This window comes from Haemorhous mexicanus, chromosome Z, assembly GCF_027477595.1.
Source record: "Haemorhous mexicanus isolate bHaeMex1 chromosome Z, bHaeMex1.pri, whole genome shotgun sequence".
NCBI lineage: Eukaryota > Metazoa > Chordata > Aves > Passeriformes > Fringillidae > Haemorhous > Haemorhous mexicanus.
The window spans coordinates 61,143,712-61,157,350 of NC_082381.1; the positions used below are offsets into that span (position 1 = coordinate 61,143,712).

The 13,639-nt window shown below is 38.6% G+C and overlaps 1 protein-coding gene across 2 annotated transcripts; it reads right to left on the minus strand.

Moving 5' to 3' along the window:
* Positions 1–898: 898 nt before the first annotated feature.
* MLANA (melan-A) lies at positions 899–10,948 on the minus strand. 2 transcript variants are annotated; one of them, XM_059836754.1, is made up of 5 exons: positions 10,809–10,948; positions 6,679–6,777; positions 4,074–4,170; positions 2,513–2,611; positions 899–1,663 (listed from the first exon to the last, which is right to left on the minus strand). In XM_059836754.1, exons 2-5 carry the CDS (start codon positions 6,750–6,752, stop codon positions 1,595–1,597), a joined length of 339 nt encoding a protein of 112 aa, XP_059692737.1. In that variant the 5' UTR covers positions 6,753–6,777; positions 10,809–10,948; the 3' UTR covers positions 899–1,594. The 2 variants fall into 2 exon arrangements, with proteins under 2 accessions (XP_059692737.1, XP_059692736.1); XM_059836753.1 differs by lacking the exon at positions 10,809–10,948 and adding an exon at positions 7,642–7,771.
* Between the last annotated feature and the right edge of the window lie 2,691 nt (positions 10,949–13,639).

Here is a 13,639-nt window from a genome sequence, read left to right on the forward strand (position 1 = left end):
TTTTTCTTCTGTATTCTTCTTCCTGTTGCTAAATAATTCCACCTTTTTTTCTTGACAGGTGGATATTGGAAATTGCACAGGTAAGACAGCTTTTTAGCTGTCATATTTTCTAGAGACATAGGAAATATGTCTCTTAAGTTTCTAAATAAATATATCAACTAAATTTGTAAAGACATATGGACGGATTATAACTTTTCACAGCAATTACTGATATTTATTACCTTCCAACAATTTTACTAATCTATATAAACTTTTTTATTACAGAAGAAACATTTCAAAAAACCCATCTTTATTATTTGTCAGTATAAATGGAGTTTATGTTAGGCAAGTAACCATACCTTGTGTTGAAAACTTATTTTGTTTTAATATGTTGGTATTTGCATATATGATTACAAAAAACTAGGTTCTTTACTAATATCAGTTAATAATTGCTTTATGAAATCAGTTTTCTTCTGTAACTATTTTTGATTTTAAAGAATGTTGCACTGTTCTAGCTGCTTTCTTCTGTGAGATATCAGGCCTTGTGTATAAATTTATTGATTTGCATATGATCTTAAGTAATAATCTGGCAAGCAAGCAATAACAAAAAGGCTGATTAAACAGTAACCATCAAATGTATGTAGCCAGTTTGCATATCAAAATCCTTAGTTTGTTATTACAGCTAGTGTTCTGGCACTAGCTTGGAAAATTAACATCTGAGTCTGCTGTCTTCTGTATTCTTCAAGAAACATGGTTTTTGTGCATTTTCTTATACAGTTCCATCATATTAGAAAGAAATGACCGGTAAATCTTTAAATTTACAAAGTTCTTTTGCTCTCTCACATGACTGCCATAAAGAAATGAAAGACGATGTCATTAAATCCATTGCAGTATGAAATAATATAGACTCCAAGTTGCCTAGATTGATCATGTTTTATAAGGAATTAATTCATTACAGGTACATAAACTAGTGAGGTGAGGTTAAAGTGTGTTGTAAAACATAGTCACTTTTTGGAAGTTGATTTTAAAGCTGCTGGTGAGGAAGTTGATTTTAAAACTGCCGGTGACGAAAACAGTTTGTAAGAGAACATCTAGTCAAATAGTTTGGTTCCTTTTGTGACAGATTCTTTTACATCACATTCTGAGGAGTAGTTTTTTGGGGTTTTTGGTTTTGTTTTTTGGTGGCTTTTTTTGTGTGTGTGTCTGATGTAGTTTTGGTTTTCTGTGGGTTTTTATTATTTTTTTTAAAGAAAGGGAAACTAAATGAGGAAGATGAAAACAAAGGTGCTGTCACTTTTTACTCTGATTGATACTGAATAGTGTCTGACTACAGATCTATGTAGACCTATGAAGGATTCAAGATGACCAGACCATAATGTATTCATCTGACTGCAAGAAGTAAAAAGCTTAAAACAAAAGCACATTCAGATTTATTAAGGCATTTCAAGGACCAGTTCTGTAAATTAAGCGGGAATAGTTTTCAGTAACTGCTAATGAAGACATGTTGTTTTCTTTTGTATGATTTTAGCTTTAGGGAAGTTAAGCTTAAACAGGAAATAAAGAGTGAGTATGAGTAAATGGAATCAATATGTTTATGGTTTCAAATTTCATGTTATCATGGTGAATAAGGCGGTGGTGACTGATCTGCCGCAATTTTGTCATAAGCTGGTGGAGCATCAGGTACCTATGGTAAGGAAAATGGGTGTGAAAGATCAAAAAAAAATCCCAATTGAATTACAAGGAAAATTACAAGAAAATGACATGAAACACACAGCAAGCTATTTACCACCATATTAGATATAGTTCTATGACTTAAGCTGAGCTCATTAATTTTGTCTATTTTTTAAGGTTACTTTTTGCTAGTATGTTTTCTGGTTTTGCATCACATTCACTTTATTGCTACTGTTCATCCAAAGAGAGAATTTTCGATGTTAAAAAGGCAGGAATAATTTTCTTATATATGTGGGGTGGTTTTAGATTGGTAATTCAGACAACTATTGAAGCTTTTCTATAAGAGTCTTGATGCAGGCATATTGTTGTATTTCTAGCGGTAAAACACACCTTTTTATAACTATTTATCACTTAATTTGCCTTTTTGAAAATTGTAAGTTTAAATGTAATCATCTTTCTGTAATGATTAGAAGAGCTAACACATTGAAGTTTTGTAATATTCTCTGATAATGTTTGTCAGAGTATACCAGACACAATCCATTTGTTGTTTGTCTGAATGGCAGAAAATCAATTAGGGAGATGTTTGGGGTTTTTCAGTATATTTCAGCATTCAGGTATTGCATCATTCTAATAGATTGCAAAATGATCATACAATTTAAGAATAAATATAAATTGAAAATAATTTAAAAAATTTTTCACAGTACAAATTTTTCCAAATAGTACTTTCTAAATTGATATTGAAGCATTGAAGACTCAAAGTATGAGAGAATACACCATAGGAGAAATCATCAAGTACCTATTTAACAATATTATCTCCCCATGTCTTACTCAGTTTTAAGTGAGATCTTGAGTTGCAACTTACCACAGAATTAAAGTCTCTGTAGTCCTGCAGAGCCATTTTGTCCAGTATTTCTCGCTCACCTACCACGTTCCGTATTGTGCTCACACTAGAGCTTTTGCTCTGTGACAGATCATAAAGAAATACGGGGAAGGTGAAAGGAAGAAGAGATTGTGAAGTTGGAGCAAAATTTGACAGCACATATACAGTATGTATTAGAATCTGGGATTAGACACAGTGTGAGTAAGAAAGATACCTCACCTACCACTTTTTGCTGTCTCTGCTGAGACATATGCTCTCTTTCCTGTGTAATCCAGTTACATTGCCAGAAAAATAAGTATCACGTTTTTCAGACTGATGCAGGAACTGACATCTTTTGTAGCCAAATGGCTCCTATTTTTTATGCCAGCTATTTCTTTCCTTAATCCCAAACCTTTTTGTTTTCTGGTTTTTCAGCATTCCTTTTGTACACATTCTGTACCAGTTCTCCCCTAGCCAGAAATAGCCTAAGAGAAAATTGATTTTCAAAACCAGAAAGTAGAAATCTGTTATGAGAGGGAATTAAAAAACAGATTATGCTTTTTGCCAGGATATACAAAGCAGACATTTGGTTTGATTTTTGAAGGGATTTTTTTGAGTATTACCTTCATTTTTTGCAACATTTCACTATGAAAATTCAGCTTTTATTTCACTAAGAAAGTTCAGCTTTTAGGTATTCTGCCAGTTGATATATGTATTGGATAGATAACTGGATAATTGGATAGAAAGAGAGTGGGACTAAGTTACCAGAAACAGTAAGGAAATGGATTTGCTGACTTAGATGAGACCTTTGCTGGGATTTTTAATCCCAAATAGTTACTTATATCTTCTTCAAAATATTAGGTTAACTAAAAGATGCTGTAAAACACCTATTTGCATAAAGCTTTTTCCTGGTTTCAGTTGGAGTAGAGTTCATTTTCTTTTAAGGAGCTGGTACAGTGCTTTGTTTTGGATTCATTATGAGACTAATGCTGATAACACAATGATTATTTGGTTTTTGTTCAGTAGCTCTTGCTCTAAGTCAAGGACGTTTCAGTGATTCATGCTCTGCCACAGAGAGGGTGCACGAGAAGCTGGGAGGGCTCATGGCTGGGACATCTGACCTGGACTAGCCAAAGGGACATTTCCACACTGGAGAACATCACGCTCAGTATAAAAATAAGGGATTTGGCTGGGAGGAAAGGGCACTGAACGTCTCTTCATTTTGTGTAAATATAAATAGAACACTTCCTACATATAATTGTTTTTACTGATTTTAGAAAATTTACAGAAAAATTTTTTTACTGATGTGTTGGGCAAAGTTGGGCAACTAGTTTCCTGTCCCTTGGCTTCTGGTTCCTCTTACCCCTTTGTCTGACTTGCATGTTCTTCACAGCATGTTGTGTTGATATTGTGTGGTTTTGTCTGTGACATATGTCAGTGTAAATACTGCCTGAGGTAAGGATGTCCTTTTACAGATTTGATGTTCTCTGCATTATTATCATGCAAATCAAGGTAATATGTTGTCAAAATAATAGCATGAGAGAAAATGAGCTGCCACACTTACCCGCAGACTTTTGTAGCCACTACGTCTTTTGTAATACCAGCAGCCAAAGGCAAGTAAAATTGCCAGCACCAAAATGAAAAGTCCAATACCCAGAGCTCTGTTGGGAAAGTAAAACAAAATAATTTGCACCACAACTAGATGCATCCTCCCAGGAGCAAGTATGGTTAGACCAAAAGTTTGTGGCAGCATCTTTTTATCACAGGAAGACATGGAGCAGAATTTACCTCAGAAAAAGTGTCAGTAATTTCAGTTAGTTTGTATAGATTTAGCTGTTAGCTAATTTCTCTACCAAGTTCTTAAACATTTAAAAAATATTTTTATTTGAAAATAATTATCTACCAGTGGCTACTGATTCCAAAAACATACCTGTCTGTGAGCCTCACAAATCACAGCATTGTGATATTGCAAGTGAATATGAAATAAATTAAATGCCACATCTGCAATGATGCAGCTCGTGTTTATTTGCTAAATTTCTTTAGGTAGCAAGTATTTAAAATGTATCCTAATTGCACCATATTGCAACAACTTCTAATGAATAAGGGGGTTTTTTGATACATAAAACACACTGCAACCATAAAACATGAGTTAGAAACTTTGAATTTTTCATAAACTGCTCTATAAGGATTTAGTTCTTGCATTACATACTAGGCACACTATTGGTGTCACTGGGTCATTTTAGGGAAAATATGCTTTGCAAACTGTGCTGTAAAACATCCTTCCCTCACTGTTCCCTGGGGACTTGGCAGAAGCAGCACATTTCCACTTTATGTCAAAAAGCAAACTGATAAATTTCAAATTTCCTAGTCACAAAAAGCCTTCCTTTAGTGTTAATATCCTCCCTGTTGAGAAATATGGAATTCATTCCCCATTTTTTTTTTTTGTTCCTTGCCTGTTCAGGAACAGAAGAATATATAAAATGATTAAAGGGAAGAGAGTGTGGGGAAAAATTGCTATGTGAATCAGGATAAACCCATTCCAACATACTTCTGTATATCTAATGCCTAGTTGCCTTGCAGTAATTACCCCAGGCTCTTCCATTGGGACTGAGTAGAGGCATAGGTGACTTACCACTGAGTTTTTATTTATTTTTGTGGTCATTTTCACTGACTCCAAGTTTCATAAAGGAGTATTTCCTTCTAAACTAAAAGGCCTGAAAGGAGATGCAAGCAGAATTGTATGGCAGAACAGGCTGCCTTTTTGTCTGAACTTCCTTTGTGCTATGTGAAACATGAAGCCCCTTGCAGACAAAGGGATTTTCTTTTTCCCAAGTATGTGCATCTTGTAAATTGCTTCTGTCCCTTGAAGACTGTGTGGCCTGCAGGCCCGTTTAACACAAGAGCAGAGCTCACAGCAGTCACTTTCTGATGCAGCCAAAGTTGTGAGACAGCTCCACTGGTTTTCCTACTCTTGCCAGCACAGTTGAAATTTGGAGGGACCACTTCTCCAGGCAGCTGGTGCCCTCTCTACATTTTCAGACTTCTTGCTTGTCATATGTGTTGTTTTAGCTGTCCATTAGCCTGTATGCCCCTGTCCTGGTTTAGGGCAAATTTAGGAGAAAACCCAGAATGTATTTCTGGAGCTGGTACTTCTGACTGCACATTTGCCTTCTAACTCCTTCCCTAACTACTCAGAGGCTAGTATGGAAAGTGTGTATGCAATTTCTTGCCATTCCAGTTAAAGCTGAAGTTGTGCTGCTAGGAATCTAGGCTCATATCTAGAATACTTCTGATACTGGAAGGAGAGGATCACTTTTGCCTATTTAGAAAAACTACTTACGGATGAAGACACTAGAATTCACAGCAGTTAGAGGTGAGCATGGTTCAAGTTTCAAGTGCTGAGACATGATAGCCAGCTTTTTTTTTTTTTGAGAACTGAAGTGCTTTGGATGGACTATTAGAGAGATTTCCCCTTTGTTTATTGTTTTTGCCAGGGCTGATGGAGGAGCAGCTATCTTGCAGTATGAGTGTTTGCAGCAAGTCATTAAGTTTGGGGTCCTGTAAGCCAGTACTAGCAGCACAATTCACATACAGATATCCCAAGCACACTGGAATTACTTGCCTTATATAATAAAACATCACCAGTTGGGTGGTGTCTCTAGTAATCCCAGACCAAACATATTTTGTTGTAATTCAAAGATAAAAATATTTGCCAGAAACAATTTGGGAGTCACGTTTGTATGGCACTGCTCTTTTGCCCTTTTTTTTAACCATTTCTCTGTGGGGTTTTCGCCATTCTTTAGGGTGAGACAGTGTCCCTTTGAGGTTCCTAAGAGAGGTCTGTGAATCTAGAGATACAGTATACAGATCACCTTGCAACAGCTTTAGAAGTAAATTCTAAATAAGCTTCAATAAACCTGGTAAAGGCTGATGATTTGTGATCATATTATTTAACTCTGGATTCTCGAATTCTGCAATTCTGATTTTTCTTATCATTGACAGCTCTCAAAGGTTGCACTATGGCAAACATTAGAGAGACCTGTAAGATCGTTAAAAGGCACTCAATCTATATACAACAGCGAATTTTTTTGATACAATTTTCTGGTTTTCTTTTAATAAAAATTCTTCCACCAGCTTACATGCTAACATAGGTTTTGATTTGCACTTACTCTTCCATTGCAAAATAGACGTGTCCTTTCCCACTGAAGTGGTTGCTGTCCAGGTGGTTATATCTTCTGGGCATTTTGTGAGGTTGGTCCTGCTCAAACCTATAGGGTAGAAACACAGTGTGTCAGTGTGATAAATAACTTGTTACCATTGAAGGTTAATATTTTCAGCTTCTTTGTTTTAATGGGAGCATTTCTGAGAGGCAGGATAATCTGATATCTTCAAAATCAAGTCGATTCCTATACACACGCAATTGTCTCAATTAAGGATAAAGCTCAAAACCATAGCTATAGTCTGCATATTAGTATCATCACTGATATCAAGATGTTTGCAACTGAGTGTAACAGAGTTTGCAGAATTTGATGTGGTCCATTTAGGTACCAAGTGATGGCAGATTTCTAAAGCAAAATCTAGAATATAGAAAAAAAGGAAATTTTCCTGGACAAGAAAAACTATTTAGAAGAAAAACTGATATTGATCTTAAAAATAGTTGTTTTTCTATTATGTAATTCCCTGTAAACACTCAGGGGATAGGTTCTCAGTCACTGGAGACTCTCAGAGATCTGTTGAATTTCAGATGGGAATACTGATTTATGTCTGCTGACAATCTAAACTCAGATGTGTAGGGAATTTATATTACAATCTTTATTCCCAGTCTTAAGGTGGTAATCACAGCTGTCTGCACAGTTAAAAATCTATTCAAACAAATATAGTGAAGAAGAAATCCACATGTAATCACGTTTCTTTAATGTGAAGAGCACAACAACAGATCCTACTTGATTATATCCCACTATCTACCTGCCCTATACAGGTAAATTAGAAAACACTGTGACTTTACTGAAGATAATTCTAGCCAAGGAAATAAAGCTTATTGATTTCACTTAGAGACAGTCAAGCCTTTTCTAAAGCACAAACTTTAAACAAAGCTGAAAATTTTGTGTAAAACAAAAAAATATAAATCTTACCTCCTTCAGACCTGTATTCTGTCTGTTAACTGAAGGCATATGCAGCTTTCTTTTACTTGGTCTGTTTTTTTCTCCTTTGATCTGTCCTCTTATGACTATCACGAGTTTAAATTCCTTTCAGTACAGCTTCTAAATGCATTAATTAGCATGAAAGGGGCAAGGAGACAACTTCTCATTTTCTTCTGCATCCTTCCCTCATAAAAAGCAGCAGAAAAATCTATCATTTCTTGATTAATTACATGTCCTCTGAGAGACAGACCAACACCTTTATACCTGTCCAATAAGTTCAAGCTCCTAGAGTGTGTATACTGTTTCTAGATTCAAACATGTTTTGATCTAAGGCTGCTTATTTTGTTACAGAGGACTGGTATTTTTGCATGTATTTATTATAGCTTTGTTTATGCACACTTTTTGCACCATTTTAACATTGTACAAAATATTATATGTGAAACAAAACTCATTACCCTGTGACAGAAGTGTCTTAGATTAAGGTAAGTACAGTTTCATTCTATACTGAGAAGCAAATACTGCAACAAAAAGAGGGTACATCCCATGGGCTGCAGAACTAATGAAGCCTGGCCTTTGTTAACACTGTAGTAATTCCATTTACAAGATCAGGCAAGAAATGGCAGTCTGTGATTGATTCAGAGGTCTGGGTACTGTGATATACCAGCAGTTAGTTCCTGCCAAAAGAGCAAGGAGATAAAAGAACCATGTTCTGCTTGTCATTTGTCCTAATGAATCATTAATCTGAGCCTCTCTGTCTCTCTACAAATTTTTTTAAGTTTGAAGGATTAAACACTTTTAAGTTTTGACTTGTCTTTGAAGCTGTGCAAAGGGCTCTAAATATAGTGAAAATAGCTGACAGACTCAAAAGAAAATTCCTCACACGGGGCACCAGTTGTGGGGGTACCAGTTGTTGGTTTCTCTGGGTCTGGATTGAAGGCACTTGAGGCAGTAATTCATGTTCAGACTCAAGTGTTTATTATTTCTTATCAGTGAAACAGTCTCACTACTGTGAGTTTGGCAGCTTTTCATTAGAAGGCACAAAATGGCTAACAATCTCTTGTTGCAAGGTCTTTTAAGACTAAACTATCCAATTAAGAACTGACACCTAGATTATTTAACCCAATAACTGATCCCAAGGAGTCCACAATGCAGACTTTTCTGCCCAATTACAGAGTGCCACTCAAACCCCTGAAGAAGAAGGAAGAAGCATGAAGAAGAAACCCAGGATGACGCTCTGTGCCCTCCATCTTGCTTTCATCCACAACATACCAAAAATCCCAAAATCTAAATTTCTCACCAAGTGATACACCTACACTACTCTCTATAATCTATTTCACACTTTTGTGGATTCTAGTTTATCTTGAAGTCTAGGAAGCTTTCTCCATGAATGAGGGTCAAAATCAGTGCTCCCCTGGTGGTCAGGGCACCCCAGAGCAGATGGAGAAATATTCCCAGTGCCCTGGGTTTCCACAGGAAAGAATAGATAGTGTGAGTGACCAACATTCATTTCATTAGGGAGTCAGATAAAAAGTATTATCATTGACATTTTTTTAGCTAGGATGGGGCTGCTTCTTGAATTTTTTCTAATTATGGTAAAAATCTGACCTGTCAAATTTTTCCATGGTAGTGCCTAGTGACCAGACCAGAGACAGTGACCACAGACTGAAACACAGGCTGTACTCTCTGAACATCAGGAAACTCTTTTTTTCTTTGAGCATGACTGGGCACTGGCACAGGTTGCCCAGAGAGTTTGTCTCCCCCATTGGAGATCTGCAAAAGCCATTTGGACACAGTCAGGCGCAACCAGCTCCAAATGGCTCTGCTGCAGCAGGGGTTAGACCACAGGATCTCCAAAGGTGCCTTCCAAACTGACTCATTCTGTGATTAATGCCAGAAGGATCTAGTTGGTTTTGCTGCACCCATTAAAAGTTTGAAGCAACACAATTTTTGCAGAGGGGAAAACAAAGGGTACAGGAAGAAGCAACAGTGAGGAGCTAAACTTGCTAATTCAGGCAAGTTAACCCAGAGGAACTCAATAGGAATTTCAAAGGTGAAAGAGATGCAGGGAAGTTTCTGTAAATATCCATATGTGTAAAACTAAGTGGATGCTATCACAGTCTGTCAAGTTCCTAAGAAACATGCCAGCCCTTGTGCACTCTGAAATGTTACAAAGTTCCTTTTCAAATCATGTGCTTTCCAGAAGAAAAGCTTCACTTCTGGAAGAGGATGATAACTGAAGCTTGCTTGATCAAGCTGCTTGATCTTGTGAGAATCAAAACACTAATAAAGAAAATCCACGTGATTTCTTCATGTAGCTAAACCAGTCTCTGACCCTTATTTGCCTCAAGAAATGTGTGGGGTAAAATGTCAACTGCTTGAATATTGTGTGTTCTGAATGAATCTCTTGTTAATAGTATAACAGGAAAGTAAAAAAAAAAAAAACCAAACAGCTTTGTCATGGATCTGGGGTGCCATCTGGAATGTAAATGCAGAATGCTGCTATTGAGGATCTGAATGGATGAAGAGACAAAACACTACATCCTGCTTTTGATCTCAATCTTTTTACAAAATGTTATGATACAGTGCTTCTAACTCCATCAGTATAAAGTCGCTGGGATTGACACATGGATTCCAAAGGTGTTATGTTTTCAGAGATAACTTTTCAAGAGTAGAGGATGGAAGAGGACTTTTTTAGGGAAACCACAAAGTAACCCAGCTTTTTTCTGATAGCCAAACCTGTGGCAAATTCAGGACACTCTGATGAATCTTGGTGAAAGGTAGGAAATGAATGCTTCTGGTGTAACTGAAAATAACAGGTCTGACCTTTGAAAAAGAATAGCTAGCTGTTAGTTGGTTTTGTGCTGTTGACATTATGATCCTATCTTTCTAGGACAAAATTCTGGGATTTTTATTAATTTACTTCCTTAATTGATAATTATTTTTCTGTGATATTTGAGGCTTCCTACAGCACACAGAGCAAAGAAAAACAAATACAACTTGATTTAGTTTTGAATTCTATGGAATTCAGTGAAAACTCACAGGTATTTCACTGCTAAATCTACATTACCAGAAATACAGTACAGTAAGAGAAAATAAGGAATTATATCCCTTTCAGTTTTTCCTGTGGATCCTTGTCTCTCCATGGTTTGGGGACTTACTTTGAAGGAGGTATTGTCTGGCTTCCATGCTGAAGAATTCCACTATAGGCTGAATTTGAAGCTTTTTGAAAAGAAGCTATTCCTCAACTTCTACCTTGACTGCAGGCCTCTCCAGGGAGCAACATGTCCTGTAGACTGCCTTGCACAAGCACCATAAATAAGTTCATCCTGAAAGCGTGGTTCATGACAGAAACTTCCTCCTCAAGTAATTTCCAAATGAAGCTCTCGTCCTTACTGTCAGACCCAACTCCCTCTGCTCCACCTCTGAATTTTACAGTTAAGAAGGAATGGTAATCTTAATCCTGTAGAAGCTGTGCCAAGAGGATGCCATGATTACAATGGTGCCTTTGTTACTCTACCATGTTTTTCTAAAGAAAATTGTTTGAACAGCTTTCTGGCTATTTTCCTTTGCTCCTACTTTGTCTATGGTAAATTGGAGGTTCTGAGCCCAGGGGATTGTTCAGATTTGTGTGGCTTTCTCCATGAGATGCAGAATGATCAGCCATGGGTAAAAAACTTCTGGGTGCAGTTGAATGCTATCAAGGTGGGGTTTAATTGCTTCCCTTGCATGTAATTTCAGGAGGCCATACCTGGATTCAAGAGAATGGTAGTGCTTTCCAAAGCCTCATGATCCTGTTCACTGAGACTAACTTTGCTAAATGTTTTGGGGTGAGAAACTCCTTACAGCTGGGCTGCTGATTTAGGCCTCTGAGGCCATCTCTTGAAGAAAATGAGTATAGTCAACACTGACTACATTCTTAGAATGGATCAAAAGGGTCCTTTGCCATAGGTTGCTCAGGGAGGTGGTAGACTATCCCTGAAGATGTTTCAGAGGCATATGCACTGGGTAATGGGGTTTGGATTTAGAGGTGACAGTGGCAGTGCTGGGTGGGGGGTTGGACTTGATGATCTTAAACGTCTCTTCCAACTTGGATGATTCGGTGATTCTAAGTAATCCCTGTAGTAATAGTCTAGCGAAATTTAACTTGGAATATTTTACTTCAACTGCAGCTGAAGTTAAAGCAGTTCCAAAATGAATACAAAGACTCAGTACTTCAGCTCTGGACATGAGCAGAGCAGACTTCAGGCTGCTCAGGGAATTAGTGAGTAAGGTACCCTGGGAAGATACCTGCTTTTGCAGGTGCTGGGGTCTGTCAGTGCTGGTCATGTTTTAAACAACATCTTCTAAGGGCACAGGCAATTCCCAAATGCCAGTAGTCAAGCAGGTGAGGCAGAAGATGGCTTGGCTGAGCAGGAATCTTCTTTGGGAGGTACAGGCAAAAAAAGAAGGTGTAGGCTCAGCAGAAGCAAGGTGAGGTGACGTAGGAGAACTACAGAAATGCTGCTCACCACTGCAGGGAGAAAATCTGTCACACTGAAACTCAACTGGAGTTGAAGCTGGCTCCTACTGAGGGGGTCAGTGAAAAGCTTTTTCAAATATATTAATGGCAAAAGGCAGTGTAGAAATAACATCAGGCTGTTACAGGATGAGGATGGTCACCTCAAAAACAGGGACATAGACAAGGCAAAGATGTTCAACACTTTCTTTCACTTCCTCAACACCAGTAAGGGACAAAGGGGATCCCACTGCCTGGAACTGGAGGACCATGACTATGAGAATGATCAGCTCCCATGATCCTGAAGTTGTATAAAAATGTCCAGCACACAGCTGGGTAAACACAGCTGGCTGATAGGCTGCACAAAAGGTTGCAGTGAATGGGGTGGCTTCAGGCTGGAGATCTGTCTAGTGGAGTTCCACAGGGCTCCTCCTTAGGACTTAGGTGCTTTTCAGCATCTTAATGATTTGGATGCAGGACTCGAACACTAAGTAAGTTTGCTGAAGACATTAAACTGAGAGGAGCTGTGTACTTCTTTGAAGGCAGAGAGGCCCTGCAGGGCTACCTCAACAAATTGCAGGTCATCAAACAAATGAAGTTTAACAAGGGAAGGTGTCATATTCTGGCCCTGAGATGAGACAGCCCTGGATGTGTGTATAGACTAGGGAATGAGGCTGAAGAGCAGCACTCCAGGAAGGGACGTCAGGGTCCTGGTCTGTGGAAAGTTGAACATGGTCAGCAGTGCCCTGGCAGCCAGGAGGGCTACTCGTGTCCTGGGGACATCAGGCACAGCATGGCCAGCCAAACAAGGGAGGGGACTGTCCTGCTCTGCTCTGCACTGGGGCAGCCTCACTTTGAGTGCTGGGGGCAGTTCTGGGTGCCACAGTAAAAGAGGGTAATGAGGATGCCTCCTGCCCAAAAGAGGGTGATAAGGAGGATGAGGGGTCTGGAGGGGAAGCCATGTGAGCATTGGCTGAGGTCACTTGCTCTGTTCAGCCTGACTGAGGGGAGATCTCATTGTGGTCTTCAGAATCCTCATGAGGGGAAGCGGAGGGGCAGATACTGATCTCCTCTCTGTGGTGGAACCTGAGGGAATGGCCTGAAGTTGTGTCAGGGAAGGTTTAGGCTGGATATCAGGAAAAGGTTCTTCACCCAGAGGGTAGCTGGGCACTGGAGGAGGCTCCCCAAGGAAGTGGTCAGAGCACTAAGGCTGACAGCATTCAAGGAGCATTTGGACAATGCTCTCAGGCACATGATGTGACTCTTGGGATAGTCAGGAGTTGAACTTTGATGATCCTGATTGACCCTTTCCAATTCAGTGTATCCCATGATTCTATGATTTGACTGCTTTTGTGCCATTAGACAGATACAAAGCAACAAGATGACAGTGTGTCCAAGGGACTAATACTATTTAGTGCATTTAGCAAAGAAAATAAAAGTATTTCTCACAAGACCCTGTTCAGCCTGGTGGGAACCAGGGGAAATCTCTGGCCT